The sequence below is a fragment of the Orycteropus afer genome, unplaced genomic scaffold (genome assembly GCF_000298275.1).
Source record: "Orycteropus afer afer isolate SDZICR_OR568_19922 unplaced genomic scaffold, OryAfe1.0 scaffold00049, whole genome shotgun sequence".
Lineage (NCBI taxonomy): Eukaryota > Metazoa > Chordata > Mammalia > Tubulidentata > Orycteropodidae > Orycteropus > Orycteropus afer.
Window position 1 is genome coordinate 7,495,606 of NW_006921636.1, and position 16,894 is coordinate 7,512,499.

Genomic DNA, 16,894 nt, shown 5'->3' on the forward strand with positions numbered 1-16,894 from the left:
TAAATCTTTCTCCCACGGAATGGCTGGTCGGTTCAAACCACCAACATTGTGGTTAGTAGCCGAATGCTAAATGAGCCACTAGGGCTCCTTTAAAATTACCCTAATGGTAGAAATATAAATGAGTCAAAGGGATAGATGAAAGAACACTGGCCAAACTGTAATAATTCTTGAAGCTGGGTAATGGTAGCATGGAAGCTCATTGTAACATTCTATCTCTGAGTGTATTTTAAAATTTCCATACAAAGCAAAATAAATAAGTAAATAAATAAAATGGACAGACAGACACACACACACACACACATACACGGTAAGCTTTATTAGCACACTCTATAGGAAATGATCCATAGTATTTATCTGTTTCAAGTACTCTGAAATTTATCTCTGTTTTTTTACAGAGATTATTTTTCAAATGAGATAGAAAGGAAACTAAAGTATGATCACCATGCCTATACCAAAATAAAAGTTAAGTTACAGGTCACTTCTACTCACTTCTGTGTTCTTTCCATACAAGTGATACCTTCTTTATAGAAAGTTAATTTCACCTAGGGAGGATCTGAGGAAACCATTTAAGATTTTATTCAATAAAAGAAAGAACTGCAATAAGACTAGGAACTGGTTTTAAGACCATCACTGTTATACACAGCCCTTATTACAATGTTTGCTTATTATGACTTATTCTGTAGTATAAAAACTGATGCAAACAAAAATCTGCAGGTATAGTGTTGTAAGTTGTACAAAAGAAAAAATTTCAAAAACTCACCATTAGCTGATTTTAAATCAGGGAGAATGTGATTCACAAAGAACTCAGTAAGATTTACAAGTTCATTTGCTTGTGTAATCCCATGCTGAAAAGCAAATTTGTAAACAAGTAAATTAACATGAAGTACTTCTATGTATCAACCAGAACAGAACTCTAGGAAACGTTAGAAAACCACATTAAAAACAGAGAGTAACACCTCAGAACACAAACTGCTTATATATAAAATAAGACTTTCTCAATAGATAATGGGAGCTCTGGTAGCACAGTGGCTAAGGCACTTGACTGCTAACCAGAGGGCTGGCGGTTCAAACCCACCAGCCACTCCTCGGAAGGAAGATGGGGCAATCTACTTCCGTAGTGACACTGCCTCGGAAACCCAAAGAGGGGTCGCTATGAGTCAGGTCCGACTCGATGGCACATAACAACAACAACAATAGATAATAAAGAAATGTCCCTAAATTAAAGAATAGCAAAATTTAAATATAGCATGTTTTATACATTGAGTCTAAGCTAAGGTAATAACTATGGCATCAGTCAAATATAAAGCCATCTTTGGAGATGATGAAAATTCCAATGAGAGCTAACAGGTGATTACAATGTATCTGGTTATCAGGCAGAGCAGGCTGTATCATCAGAGAGAGGTTACTACTTGACTTCTGTGATTACTGACAAGTCTGTTTTAGAAACAAAACCATATTGAAAAGAATCACCTTCTGTGTTTGGGCTTTTGATGCTAAAGATGTCACTAGGTAAATGGCTGCATCTTTGTGTTTCCAGTTGACAGATGGATTTTTTGCATATTCCTGCAGCATGGAATTAACATAACCAGAGAAGATTCCTGTCACGGGTCCCTCAAAAAACTTGCATAATCCTCGTACAAGATCACAAGCAGCCCTGCGTCTAGTATCAATATCTATAAAACCAAACGGAAATATAATCATGGAAGAAAGAAACAACCACCAACCACTGATCACATTTGTAAGAAAACAAATTGTCACCTGACAGCCATCAGAAACATAAACCAATTAAAAGAGCATCCCCTTCCCCAGAACAAAAGCCACAAAACAGGAATGAGACTATAAAGAGATCACAGTAGTTTCAGAAACACTAAGAAGCATGTAAGAAAGTGAAGGTAAATGAGTCAACCTTGGATATTCTGGTGCAGCTCATAGAAGAGCTGCTTTGTAAGGTTTACAAGTTAAAGAAGAAAAACATTTCTCCAATGAAAGCCAGCTGAGATGACGCTCTTATCCAACTCTCACGCTTCCTCAGTTACTAGAAAGGGAACAGTTTAAAAACTGACCTGCTAAGAGACTAACAGTTAAAAACTGAAATACACACCAGATCCTTCCAAATCTCTTCTTATATACTCCTCAGAGTTATCTTCAAATGCTTCCTCATCAGCAGCTACAAAGAGAGTGGATATTTCAGATAACCCCTGCAAAGCCATGGCAAGTCACTCTCGTGTATTCTGTAACTTGGTATGCAAAGGAGTATGTACAATTGTCTTGTTTCACAGCAATACACACTTTCCCATCAAAGGACCACTTCGTATCCTCTGAAACATCACCATGAGTAGCAGTTACCACCCTGACAAGTAGTAGGTAACACTTGTTCTAATATGGCAGGGTCCCATAGTTGGCTCTTAATAACCACTTGTTAAAAAGTAAATGTCCTGTAGTGTGGTGGTAAGGCATTTGGCTGCTAACCAGAAGGTTGGCAGTTCAAACCCACCAGCTGCACCATGGGAGGAAGATGAGGTAAACTACTTCCATAAAGATTTACAGCCTTGGAAACCCAATGGGGGTTGCTATAAGTTGGAACTGACTTGACAGATTTTTTTTTTTTCAAATCTAAGGACACCAACATATTAGTTTGCCAGATGACATTAAAAGAAGAAAAAAATTCTGTATCACCATTATTTCATAACAACCATTTCAATACCAAAAAAGATGGATAGTAACAGAATAAACATCAGTCCTTTAATTAAGTGTTTTATGAAAGCACAAAACACTACATTATTCTTACGGTCCTCATTTTACTACAGAATGCCACTTTGGGAACCACTGATCTAATGAGTGTTTTGATATGAAACACAATCCCGCCTACCGCACGACGTGTTGTTCCCAGCAGTAAGAAAGGGAAAGGACGTGGTGCATACAAACATGCTTCAGGCCCTGGGACAATTTTAAGCTTAGGTACAAACTCGGTGGGCTCCCATGACTGCTATTCTCAAGTCAGCTGATCTACTAAATCTAACAAAACCAAGTTTTCTCTAAAGTGAGATCCTAGATGTTTCCTTTTTCTTCCATATAACAGGATTTTAAAAGTCCTGTTCAGCATTTCTGTGGAAACATCCCCATGGTCCACAGACAAGCTCTGCAAAGCATAGTTTCACAAATGCCTTTTATACCACATTTTCTGTCAAGTTTTAGAAAACAGGCAATAAATGACCCACAAAGGTTTTATGTACTGATTAAAAAATAAAGTAGAGCAATATAGTACTCAGAGAAATGAGGTAAAAATATCAATTTTTATACTAATAAACTTAAAAAAACTGGGAGCTTTTAACTCCTGAAAAAACTTTATACCCTGCCGTAATTACCTCTAAATTCCATGTTAGGCACAATAACTTTTTCACAGATACTTGTCAGTGTGTTCTGGTCCTCAAACAGATTCTTATAATGTGGTCTCTCACAAACTGACGCCAGAAACTGAATTGCATTACTTACCAACTGGAATAAAACACAAAAAATTAGCATATTATTAAAGGCAAAGGTGAACAGTTTACTTCTTGGGGGAAATAGGGAACTGAATGTCTTTTAATTCTTTGTTTCCACCATCATCTTACCAAATCGTATTTAACCTCTTGACCTGTTGTAACTAATAAATTCCAGATGGCTGTGACAAAACGAGGCAGGTACCGCTGAAATTCTTCATCATACTTTTGTGCATAGAGTGCAGCATTATCGCAGATCTGGGATTTTAAGAGCTCCAATAAGCCTGCTTCCTCTTCATCCTCACATAAAAGAAAAACAGAAAACTCAAACATACAACTTTAATGCTACCTTAAAAAAAAAAAAAAAAAAAAAACCAAACTCACTGCTGTCAAATCAACTCATACAGACCCCCTCCTTGGGATTCCAAGTGGGTACCTCTATAGAAGTAGACTGTTGAATCCTCCTTCTAAGGAGTGGCTGCTGGGTTTGATCCGCTAGCCTTCTGGTTAGCAAAAAAATGCCTTAGGCACTACACTACCAGAGCTCCCGCCGTAAATATAGAGCACTGTGATTCCTGAACTAGACTCCTTAAAATCTGAATCCAAAGCCAGGGGTTTTTAACTACATCCATGATGGTACACTTTACATATTTCTATCACTAAGACCTGTTCTGAAAAGTTGTTAAGTTAAAGCCTTTTTTTTGGCTGGTGAATTATTAAAATATTTACAAATTAAACTAGAAATAATATATTCCTATAGAAACCTGGAGAACCCTGCAAACATAAAGATCACATCAAATATTCCCTTTCAGTATGGTTAATTGTCTTACAGTCTCCCAAAAGGCTCTCATTTCAAATCTATTAAGATTTCTAACCTTCCACTCCTCCAACACAAAAAAAGTTGGTAATCCTATGCAATTCTCACTGTAATATTTTGACTATAAAATATTAAACAAATCAGGGGTCAGCAAACTACAGTCTGCAGGTCAAACCCGGCCTGCTGCCTATTTCATAAATAAAATTTACAAAACATTAGAACACAGTTGTACTCATTTGTTTATTCATTTATACCATCTATGGCTATGGTTATTCATAGTACTATCTATGGCTGCAGAACCATGCAGCTGCAAGAGAGACTGTATGGTCCTCAAAGCTGAAAATATTTCTTACCTGACCCTTTATAGAAAAAGTTTCCAAATTCCAATGTAAACCATGACAATGATTTACGTACTAATCGCCACTGCAATAGCAATCCACAAATATCTTTTACCAAAATTTAGAAGAGGTAACAGTCTTATCAATACACTGTGATCTAAGCCAGTCCCACAATAAGACTAATTCTGTATACTACACGTAAGTAAATACGGATCACGCAACAGAATCAAACATTACTTGCATATTTGGAATATAATCTATTAACAATGCAAGAGTAAATAATTTTTAAGGACACAAACATGACACTTTTGAACACATGAGAAAAAGCAAAAATTCTCTCAACTTCTCATTTAATTTTATAAAGTTTAATAAAGGGTACTTGTGGTAGTTCATCTTGTGTGTCAACTTGGCTGGGCCTGGTTGAGTGGCTGGGCAGCTATTGGTAGTTATTCCCCATGATGAGACTGGGTGGGATCTGGTGGGATCTACCACAAGCAGATGAGTAGCTGTCTTTGGGATGTGGTATTCACTGTTTCCTGTATATAAGGAGAAGCCTTGGGGATAGTCTCTAGCTTATGGCACCTTGAACCCTGCATGTAGCCATGTCGTTGTTCAGCAGCCTGCCATGCTCTCTGCCAACCTTGGGACTTACAATGGACTTGAATTAATGGCCTGCCATGTGTAATTTGGTAATATTGGGACTGTGCCTTTTCACGTGTCAACCATGGGCTGGGCAGCCTCAGCAGCCAACAGCTGTCTGAGTGAAGAAAAGCCTCTAGCTTCAGGGGGCCAGGAGCTGGAGGCAGAGCTGAAGCCCAAGGCTGAGGGACTTTCACACAGCCCCTAGAGTCTGGCACTTTGAACTTGGACTTAAAGCCTCCAAATCGTAAGAATAAACTCCTGTTTGTTAAGGCCATCCCATTTGTGGTGTATTCCTGTCAGAACGGCACTAGATAACCAGAATAGTACTCAATGACTTTTTTTTAAAAAATAGCTATTAAGGCAAGTATTTTAAACAATACTTACATCAGTCTGCAGAAGCTTATTATCTAATGTCAAGAGGGTATGAAAGTTATTCATCCAAGTTTCCATATTATCTTCAAAAAATTCAGGAAGATCCTAAAAAATAACACTGACTTAGGACTTTTCTTTTAGTGAGTTTACACACACACTCCTCTTCCCAGAGCTATCCAAATGCCAAACTTCCTGGTCTGAGAAAACCGTATCTATTTTGCTAAGGATTCTCTGCTCCAACTAAGTCTGGCAACTGAATACACCATTCTGATTTTTGCCTCTGTTCTTACCATTCATCACAAATACTGCCCACTAATACTTCTTGTCTCCAGTCTAAATCTACTTATTCCTTCAAGATCCATCTAAGACTGTGCAAAGATTTTCCTTTCAAAACTTATTGCTCCTTTCTTTTCTGCGACTTATTCCCTGGGGCACAAGACTATGTTCTAATTAGGGGATAAGTCCTCTGAAGGCAAAGACCACACCACCTTCCAGTCATCCTGATTAGGCCTAAGAAATTAAGTGCTTCCTTTCACCTGACTTCTCAGAAGCAGAAATGAAGATCTAAGGGAAAACGGTAGTATTCACTGAGTCAGAACTGTCCAACTGCTGCCCAGCTGAACTGACGACTCCCAATTTCCTCCTGGGAAATGCTCTCCCTACTGATGAGTGTAGTTGTGTTGTGATGTAAGTCCAGGTACTGGGCCCTTTCTGTGAACAATGAGCGCGCCAGATTCTTCCTCCTGCAACTCAGTCTAGTAAACTGCACCAATAGTTACTTCTCTCTGCATCTTAAGTTAATGACTCAAGAACAAAAAGAATGACTGGCGGTCACTAACTCAGTAACAACAAGGTGAGCAGGCGTTTTCTGGTCAAGATTGTGGCGGTTTCTTTTGAAATGCCATTGATTCTCACCCCTTTCAAAGCCTTATTCTTCAGCCTGTTGTTTCTGCCACTCTCCTACATAATTCCAATAAAAGTATAAGTCTAAGCTAGCCAAGGTTCTATATGTTCTTTGCAACAAAAGACCCTTATCAGAGAAGTTTCCCTAATGGGATTTCTTAGTACAGAGCAGCTCTTCAAAAGGTGACTCAGGATATAGGGTTTCCCTAATTTATTAGAATACAAGAGTTTGCTACCTTTTCCCATGAAACATCTGTTCACAACTCTAGGAACTACTATAAGGTAGAACAGTTGTTTGTGAAATGCTGTTTTAATACATTTTCAGTATCTGTGGATCTGTAATTCTTTGTGACTCTAAAGTGACACTCAAACTCTGAAAAGATAGGGAATTAGAAAAAACTAGTTTCAGAAAAAATCAATTCATGCAAAAAGATCTTCATCAAACAGAGAACAGGGATCCTAAACAAGAAATAAAATGAAACTTACCTGGAAGTTTAAACTATAGAACAGTTTTGAGATCAGAATTAGGGAAGAGAAAAGAATCCTCAGGGCAGAAACATCATTTGCATGGGTACTGCAGAGTTCAATAGTGGCCTAGGAAAAAAGAGAATTGAAGAACATGGTTTTAGTGTATTGTAAACCTAGCACACTTATCTAGGTGACATTAAGTCACCCTGCAGTAGGCTGACACTCAACATTCTCCAAAATTTGATTTTTAAATGGTACTATATAGTCACTGGAGCTCTGGTAGCATAGTACCTAAGGCACTTGACTGCTAACCAGAAGGTTGGCAGTTCAAACCCACCAGCCACTCCTCGGAAGGAAGGTGGGGCAGTCTACTTCCGTAGTGATACTGCCTCGGAAACCCAAGAAGAGGTCGCTGTGAGTCGGATCTGACTCGACAGCACATTAACAACAACAACATACAGTCACTGATATGCTGAAGTCTATCTTTTAAGTCTATAATAGCACTACTGAAAAGTTCAATGTTAGTATTTTGAACTACATCTTTCCAATCTTTCCTGTATGTGTATGTGGATATAAATTTCACAAATACATGTTTACATGCTTGCATTAGATCATTCTCTAGCCATATGGCATTTAGACTATTTCCAATTGCTCATTATTTTTCATATATTGTAGTAAACAAGCTTATACCAAGAGCTCCGTGTGCATACCTCTCACTTCCAGCCACAGACTCTAGAAGTATATTGTAAGGCAGCATAGTACGTTGTGAGCACAGGTTTCAGAAGCCAGACAGCCCAAGCTACAACCCCAACTCTGTTACTCGTAATGAGCACACCTCTGAACCAGTTTTCTTCACTACGAGCTCTGATCTCCTCACTGTAATATAGGACTAAGGCCTACCTCGTAGACAGAATGTGAGAATTTAATGAGAAGATATATATAAAAGGTCCTGGTACTTGGTAAGCACCTGGCATATAAAAGACACTCAACAAGTGTCATTTCCTATATCCTGGAGTCAAAAAATAGGAATGCTAAGGTTTTTCTCAACACAGTGCCAAATTCTCCTCCAGAAAGGTAGTCCCAGTTACAATCCAGTGGACAGGACACAAGCAAACTCACTTCACTGTTCTCTGACTAAGATTTTTAGTATCATTTTGCTCATATTTTTATTTTAATAATAAAAATCCCAGACATGCTCTCAACTGTAGAAAATAAGAAACCAACAGCTTCTCTACAGTCAGCCTGGCTCTCTTATTTATTAACTGTTTGACAGTGAATCTCCTTCTTCAATAAGAAGAAAAAGTTAATACTGCTCTCCTTTTTACCTTAAAGGATTTTCATAAGGATCAAGTAAGAAAATAGCCTGTGCACTATAAAAAATAATATACCAACTAATTTAACTCCATAAACAGTCAAATTAAAATGTGGATCTACTCGCATACTTGTTCCTTACGGGTAAAATGGTGTAAGTCTGGGATTTGCTTTCTAATGTTTTTGCAAAAGGGCAGTGGTGGCGGGGGCGGAGAGTTAAAAAAAGAACAGCAAAACATTGTTAACCTTATCTAATACATATATGGGAATTCATTATACTCTATTTCTGTGTAGGTTTGAAATTTTCCAAAGGAAATATTGCTCTAAATCAAGTAAGTTTCAAAGCTTTCTCTGAAACATAAAATTTATATAAATATTTAAGAAATTTTAATTTTAATTTTAAAATACGAAGTAATTTCAAGTTATCACCCAAATTTTTAATCCATACCTTGAATAGATTAGTTAAAGGCAAAGCAAAGGCATCCAGAACCAGTTTGATCTCAGTCCATAACTCGTTTGACTTAAATTCATGCCGATATCTACACAATTAAAGTAAAATACACAAATCAAACATTTTTTGTTTACTCATTTTAGTCTTCAGGGATAAAAGTTAATTAGAGAAAACAAAATATAACTAGATGACTTTCTGAAATTCAAAGGGATTTTTTTTTTCTTGTTCTTTAAAAGGAATCAAATAGTTTATCAGATCAGGTATCTTACAGGTCACCCTATGGAGCACACTTCTACCAGGAGTCGGAACTGACCTTTGATGGCAACTGGTTTATCTTATAGATAAAAGGGCAACATAGAATAAACTTAAGAAATAAACATGATATAGAACTGGGGGTCTTATGCTCTTATTCTAGGATGACTATATTCAAAGCAGTGACGACAGTCACAAAAATAAAGTTACAAAACCAAGTATTTGAAAAGCACTTTAAAAGTATGAATTTGTAGCAGTCAATGTCATGAGACAAAGTGTATGTGAGAAGCTGTATGAAAAGTGAATTTGCTCTATAAACTTTCACCTAAATCACAATTAAAAAAAAAAAAGTATGAATTTATACACTAATACCTTTTAAATAATGAATGTGCTGTACGAAGGACCCCATTAATAACATGAAAATCTCCACTCTGGAAGCGATTCACCATTTCTGTCAACAGGTCAGGCCATTTCTGTGGGAAATCTTCTCGGCCAATAATGCTAATGGCATCACTTAGCTGAGGGAAAGACAGGATTAATTAGATGGAAGCATCACAAACAAGCCTACCTAAAAAGCAGAACGTATGTTACCTGCTTCTGCATCTGCTCCGGGCTGCTAAGCATCAAGTGCACTATGTTAGCTTTAATAGCTACTCGATCAGCTTCACAAATTTTGTTTGGTTCATCTTCAATCTAAAAGCAAAGTATCAATGAACAAATAATATAAAATCTGTCTGTGAGCTTGGAGCAAAAACACTTTGAAAACTAAGGTACATATAACCGAAGTCATGGTCTGTTCAACTGCCTCACATGCATGTGAAAGCTGGGTAAGTAAGGAAGACCGAAGAATGAACGCGAAGAATATGGAATGTACCACATACTGCTAAAATGAACAACTCAGTCTTAGAGGAAGTACAGCCTGGATGTTCCTTAGAAGCGATGGGAGACGTCGTCTCTTGTACTTTGGACATGCTATCAGGACAGACCAGTCCCTGGAGAAGGACATCAGGCTTGGAAAAGTAGAGGGTCAGTGAGAAAGAGGAAGACCCTCAATGAGACGGATTGACACGGTGGCTGCAATGACAGGCTCAAGCCTAACAACTGTGAGGCTAGCACAGGCCTGGGCAGTGTTTTGGTCTGCTGTATAAGAGGTTTCTCTGAGTCAAAACTGACTCAATGGCACCCAACAACAACATGGGCTCACACACAAAATAGGAGAATTTTTCATTTGTTTCCTGGTTATTTAAGAAAAACTGCTTACAGTTCCCAAAAAATAGATAGGGACCTTCCCTCAGTTTCCCTCTAAGTGAATGAGTCACAAAAAAACCAAACCAAACACACTGCCATCCAGTCGATTCGACTCATAGCGACCCCTCATTATGTTTCCAAGGCGTTATCTCCATGGAAGTAGATTGCCCAACCTTCCTTCCAAGGTGAATGAGTCAGAGTCCTTTAAATCTGATGAAAGTGTGAACTTCCTTCCTAGAAAAATTACATTTTGCCACCCCCAAATGCAAATGTTTTTCATACAAATTAAGGAGCTTCTGACTCCCTGATGCCAGTTAAGAATCTCAGTTCTTTAAGTCAATGAATCAGAACATGTGGTTAACATGTTTATAAACATATGCCACTCAATCCATATTCATCTTTAAAACCTTCAATCTGAGGCTCACCTCAAGTCGAAGCTCTTCTCTAATGAAAACTTTTTGGGACAGATCGCATCCTGGACTACCTTACCCAACAAGGTTCTGGAAGTCTCACAAGTTTTATAAATTAAAACAGAGGTAAAGGGTTAGCATGCCTGTTAAGTAGAAGGATGGACTTTCTAAGACTCGCTAATTAATCTCTTCACCACATTTGATAACATAACTAATTATGTAAGCTGAGTAATATGTGCTATACATAAGTTTATATTTGAGAAAATCTGACCATCTTGGTCAACCCTAATAATTTCTCTAATATCCTTACTGCGACCACTGCACAACAATTCTCACTTTTTCTTTACCTGAAGCCAGGGTTTCTCAACCTCAGCACTACTGACCTTTTGGGTCATATAGTTCTTTGTTGTAAGGGCTGTCTTCTGCACTGTAGGATGGTTAGCAACATCCTTGGCCTCTTCCCACTAGACGCCAGTAGCACCCCTCCTCTGGCTATAAAAACCAAAACGTCCCTAAATATTGTCGAATTCCTCTAGGGGGAAAAATCACCCTCAGCTGAGAAGTACTATTTCATACTAAGGTTGGGAAAATGCCTGTTTCTTAATTTATAATTGTATACTAGTCATTAAATTTGTAGTATAATAGGAATCATCTTGAAATCAGAACCTATTTCCATATCCCATAAGATAAGGTAAAACTCATTATCAAAAACTTCAGATTTAAACTTATTTTGTGTACTACAAAAATTTATATATAATGCAAAATCTGCATCCTTAATTTTTCCCAGTGGAGAAAAGAAATCACTCCTATTATTCACTTAGGCTGTGTCTTCCTACACATTATCATCTCACTAGACAGGGAACTAGAGTTAAATTTCAACCATAACAGAGATTAAAATCAAGTCACATACTCTCCAGCACCCCAAGCCATGAAGTTAAAATACTGTATATGAATTCAAGTGAAATAACAGGAACTTTGGAACAGGGTCCTGTTTAATTTTATACACTTCTGAATTTTTTAGGAATACTGCTTATGGAAATCTTACAAACATAAAGGATATTAAATGAGGCAGTAACAAAATACCTACAATTCTCCAGTTCCTTTTAATATAGTTCTTGAATGTAACTGAGGCACAAACTTTGATGACACTATCTTGAGACTTCTCCAGTAATGTTAAAAGCAACAGTGGGTAATTCTGGTTTCCTTCTACAGATTCAAGAAACTTCTCAGCTGTAAAAGAATTTTTATGTTAGAAAATTTGTTTTTAGAATCAAAATTCTTCTCTATTTTATGGATATGTGAACTATGTGTATCTCTGCTTGAGTTTCATCAAAAAACTGAAAGATTAGGATATTTTCCTTGGTCTACTGGGCCTTAATTTTCTTATTAAATGAGCTATATATAATGCTGCATTAAATTTACAGTGTTTCAGTTTCCAAATCACTTTCCCATCTGATTTTCACAAACCTATAAAGTGGCCTACACAAATGATCACCCCATCTGAAAAAGCTGATGCCCAGAGAAATTAAGTGATCTCTGGGCAAAAGGCATACACGATCAGGCTCTGGATTACAAATAAATTCCATTCCTAAATCTGTCTTTGTATGTCAAATTTGTATGTAAGTCAGAATAGTTAGGTATGGTTTGTATCTAACCTGAATTAGTTAAATGTTTGTCTTAGTATATTCACTGTACACTTCTATACATTAAAGAAAAAAAAAAACCTAAAGAAACACTTCCAGATACACTAAAACATTTTTAGCATAATAAAACACTGGTAATATTTCAATGGGTGCTATGAAGTAGCACCCATTGGTTATTACAAACCATTGTAGGTACCTTGAATTTTTTAAATATATTTTTTTTAATATAATAGGTTTTATGGGTACTGATTGGTAACTATGGGTTGTACATAAGTGAGTAACTCAGATGTTTGGAACCTGGGGACTGCGTGTACCCTGTCATTTGTGAGAAAGGATTAACATTATTGTAGTTGTAGAAGTAATAATTATTTGACAGAGCTGTGAGAAGATTAATTAATTCATGCCAATAGATATTATTACTAACCACATGGCTGTGGTGCTTTACTTATATATATATATTATTAAGTCATCCGTACTGCCTAGAGAGGTAAGTAGTATTGTCCACGTTTTAAAGACAAGGCTACTCACTGAGGACTTGGAAGACACAGGAGGTACAGACAACAAAGACGAACCCTTTTGCATGTACAGTACTGCATTGTCAGTGACAGCAAACACTGATCTACGGGTGGACAGATGGGTGGACAGGCTGAATGATCAGGTATATCTAGGCAGGGGTGTGTGTGCCCATGACCAGGTGCAGGGTTAGCAGATGATGTTTCTACAAACATATCTGTATCAGCTCTTAAGAACGTTGGGTGTACAGTAGAGCTGACAAGAGGCAAGGTTGTGGTAGCTTCTTGGTCATAACTTGCTATCCTGAGGGAGCAGGTAGTTGGACCTGTGGGCTTGGGACCATGGTCACAAGGGACATCAAGCTCAATTGGCGTAATGTACTACACAAAAACCTTGTTCTGCATTCTCCTCTGATGAATAGTGAATCGGGTCTTAAAAGCTTGCAAGCAGCCATCTAGATGCAACGATGTGTCTGTCTACGTGCAGAGCAAAGAAGAATGAAGAAAACCAAAGATGCATGGAAACAATTAGTCCAGGGGACTAACAGACCATGCGATCCTCAGCCTATATGACCATGAGACCAGAAGAACTAGATGGTGCCTGGCTACCACTGTCAACCACTCAGAGGGGGATCAGTGCAGGAGATCCTGGATAGGGTAGGAGAACAATGTGGAACAAAACTCAGAATTATAAAATAAAAAGACCAGGTTTGCTGGTCTGATAGAGCCTGTTAAGACCCCTGAGACTATGGCCCCTAGTTACCCTTCAGGTCTGGAGCTGAACTTACTCCTGTGGCTTCCAGCTGAACGACAGACAGGCACATGGGGGGAACATTTACACCAGGCAGATACACTCCTTGGAGTGATCAACCATGGAAGAACAGAAGGGCAGTGTTTGTGCAGGGTGGGAGGGAAGGACACAGGAAAGAGGTAACTACGGGGAAGAAGTAAAAGAGAGCTGTTACACTGGGAGGAATGGCAGACAATGTCATGAAACAAAATGTACATGAACAGCTGTATGGAAAATGATTTTGCTCTGTCAACTTTCACCCAAATCACAATAAAAATGAAAAATAATATAGACAAGGCCACTGATGTTAAGTTAACTTGTCCCAAGATCACAAAGCTGTAAGACTTCAACACTGGTGAAGTTTCAATTCAGTCCTTATTCTACTACATCAGCCCAAAGACTTCTCTTGCAACTAAAAATTTCTGAATGCTAGCTATGAATTTACATAAACATTTTACATATTTTTAACCCATACTGAATTCTGAGATAATCTCTTTTCTGGGTTTACTGACCAGAGGGGTAAGGAAGTATACAGTATTTCTATTCATTTTTCCTGTGAACTTCATAAGGTAATACCCATTCTGAGATTCCGCTATTTATTGAAAAGATTTGTTAGTATTTATTTTTTCCTACAATTTAGTAATACCACTTAACACCGTTCCTCTTTCTGGACTGTGTCTCAAATGTTTACCTGCCGTCCCCTAGCCCTTCCTATGTTGTGGCCACCTTTCTTGAAGGATGAGGACGGCTGAAATGAAAACAGTTTTGCTTATGGAGGCACTCTATGGCTCTGTAAGGATTTGACTGTTTCCTCCTTAATACATCAGCATTTTGTACAGGGCAATATACTGTATCCAGGATTAGGGAAAAGTCCACAAAGACTGCTAGGTGTTTTCCTAAATTGCAACCTCCTGGAAGCTGTCTTCCCCTGAGTGTCAGTCTAGGTATTCCTCTCTGTGTTCATTGCCTTCACTTGCCCACAGAATATTCATACTGACATATTGCTGCATACTCAAGAAGTCTCAAAAAATCTTGTAATTCATTCTTACCATTGTCACATTTTAATAACCAAGGGAGCAGGGTAGAATCTGTAAGCTGTGATCTACCACAGGTTTCCACCTCCAGATCATGTAATAGTTAGCCTAGTACCAAGCCCTGAGAAATGCTACGTTCCTAACTCTTTCCAGAAGTATCTGACACTCCGTTTTGGATTCATAAGGCAATAGCATCCTCACCTTACAAAGTCACAATTAAAAAAACTCTCACTGCCGTCAAGTCGATTCCGACTCATAGCACCCCTCCTTGGGTTTCTGAGGCAATATCTCTATGCAAGCAGATTGCCCAATCTTCCTTCTGAGGAGTGGCTGGTGGGTTTGAACTGCCAGCCTTCTGGTTAGCAGTCAAATGCTTAGGCACTACGCCACCAGACTAAAAACAATTTTTAATAGACAACACCAGCAAAAGTTTTCAGGGGAAGTCTAAGACAATAGAGCCATTAACTTTCCTTTATCAAGAAACACATTACTTCTTACTAACTAATGGGAAAATCACAATGTTGCCTCTGAAAAATCACAGAGGCTTTTCTAGAATAGGATGGATGTACTAACGCATTTCTGATTCTATTTATTATACAGAACATGTAAAATAACACATATACACACATCTTCATGACATTCTTCCAAAATCATCTTTATGAGCAGGCACATTAGCAAATTCAGAAAAATCAGGTTAAGAGTATTTCTGGTCAATCTGGATTAAACTGAGATGACAAGTGACTACTCACAAACCACATCTGGCACCTTGAAGTGGCTGGTTTGGTTTGCACTGTGATTTAAAACCAAGTTAGCTGCTATCATTTAAAACAGAGAACATTTCATGTAACTATCCTTATTTGTAAAGCAAAGCTGGAAATCGGATCCTCCAAACCTTGTGAATCCCCTAGCTCCTTGAAACTGCCAGTATCTCCCCTTTAATCAGGACATGGAATCACTCATATGATGTCCATATTTGGCCTGCCTCCCTTATTAACCTTTTCTTCTGACTCCTATGGGCGCCTGAGTTCACAATTCTAAGCTGACAGCAAGTTTCTAATGGAAAATGATTAAATTCAACAGGAAAAAGAAATCCTACACTATAATTAAATAAAACCCAAACTGAGATTGAGAGATAGTGTCTGATGATCTGGTTTCATTCACTTAATCATTTGTTAGGCAATTAACTCTCTTCTCTATACCCTAATTATTATCTCTCTATAACACAAGCAGGTTTTAAGTGGAGGGTTTCAGAAAGGCCAAGGACAAAGCATTTCTAAACATATCAGTAGTTCTTATCCCAGAAGATGCCAAGTAAAAGCTTTTTCACTCAACAGACACCATATGTTATTGCATCTATTAGCAGCCAACCACATATGTTATGGATAGAGAATGAAAAACAAACTATGCCTGAGAATTTAAGTGCAAATCTTTTTTTTTTTTTTTTTTTAATTTACGAACAGGCAGATTCCATGAAGGTTTCTGTCTCCCATCTTTAAAGAATAAAACAACTACAAAGTAAGATTTTTTTCTCTTTACCTGGACGTCTGATGGCAGGATCAGGATCAAGGGTTTTCTTTAAATATTCTGTTAACGTTTGCAAATTTGCATCACTGAGCTCCATTGTTATAGAACCTAAAATAAAAAGTGAGGTTTAGGTAATTGGATGCAGGGCGACACAGTGATTTACATGAAATAATCCTTTTATATTACCAGCCTTCCCCTCTCTGAAAGTCATCCATCTATCATGTTTTCAGTATCTGCTACAAGCCTGACTCTTAGCGGAGACAGAGTCCCAGAAAAAAAATTTTTTTTTCCCTTTAAACAATGGTGAGATCATTTTGAGGGAAGGGAGAAGAAAAACCATACCAAGATTTCAAAAAATTAAGTGTAGAAAAATAAAGTTAAAGAATTGCTCAAAGTGACTAAACAGTTTATCTGATTTATAAACTTCTTTTATTAGAAATAGTTAACATTGGAAAAGGACTTGCTAAAGGATTAAAGAAGAAAAAAGCTCCACAGCTAGAAATTAAATTTTTAAACAGAGGAGTCCCTGGGTTGTGCAAACAATTAAGGTGCTCATCTGCTCATCAGAAGGTTGGCTGTTCAAAAATTCAGATTCATAAAAAAGACCAGGTTTATCAAGGAAAGGTTTATATATGGAAGGAAACGTTCTTTGTTGGTTACCAGGGGTGGGAGGGGAGGGGAAGGAACACTGCAAAAAAAA

The 16,894-nt window shown here is 37.8% G+C and overlaps 1 protein-coding gene across 1 annotated transcript in view; it reads right to left on the reverse strand.

Moving 5' to 3' along the window:
- The window catches only part of CSE1L (chromosome segregation 1 like), a 30,807-nt gene extending 14,516 nt beyond the window's left edge, over positions 1–16,291 (reverse strand). The window contains exons 1-12 of the mRNA XM_007938330.2: positions 16,207–16,291; positions 11,779–11,921; positions 9,625–9,726; positions 9,406–9,551; positions 8,779–8,869; positions 7,038–7,145; positions 5,661–5,753; positions 3,612–3,779; positions 3,366–3,495; positions 2,102–2,167; positions 1,471–1,673; positions 761–845 (exon numbers count right to left, since the gene is read on the reverse strand). Of these exons, the coding sequence (XP_007936521.1) occupies positions 761–845; positions 1,471–1,673; positions 2,102–2,167; positions 3,366–3,495; positions 3,612–3,779; positions 5,661–5,753; positions 7,038–7,145; positions 8,779–8,869; positions 9,406–9,551; positions 9,625–9,726; positions 11,779–11,921; positions 16,207–16,291 (1,420 nt within the window). The remainder of the gene's footprint in view (positions 1–760; positions 846–1,470; positions 1,674–2,101; positions 2,168–3,365; positions 3,496–3,611; positions 3,780–5,660; positions 5,754–7,037; positions 7,146–8,778; positions 8,870–9,405; positions 9,552–9,624; positions 9,727–11,778; positions 11,922–16,206) is intronic.
- Positions 16,292–16,894: the final 603 nt, after the last annotated feature.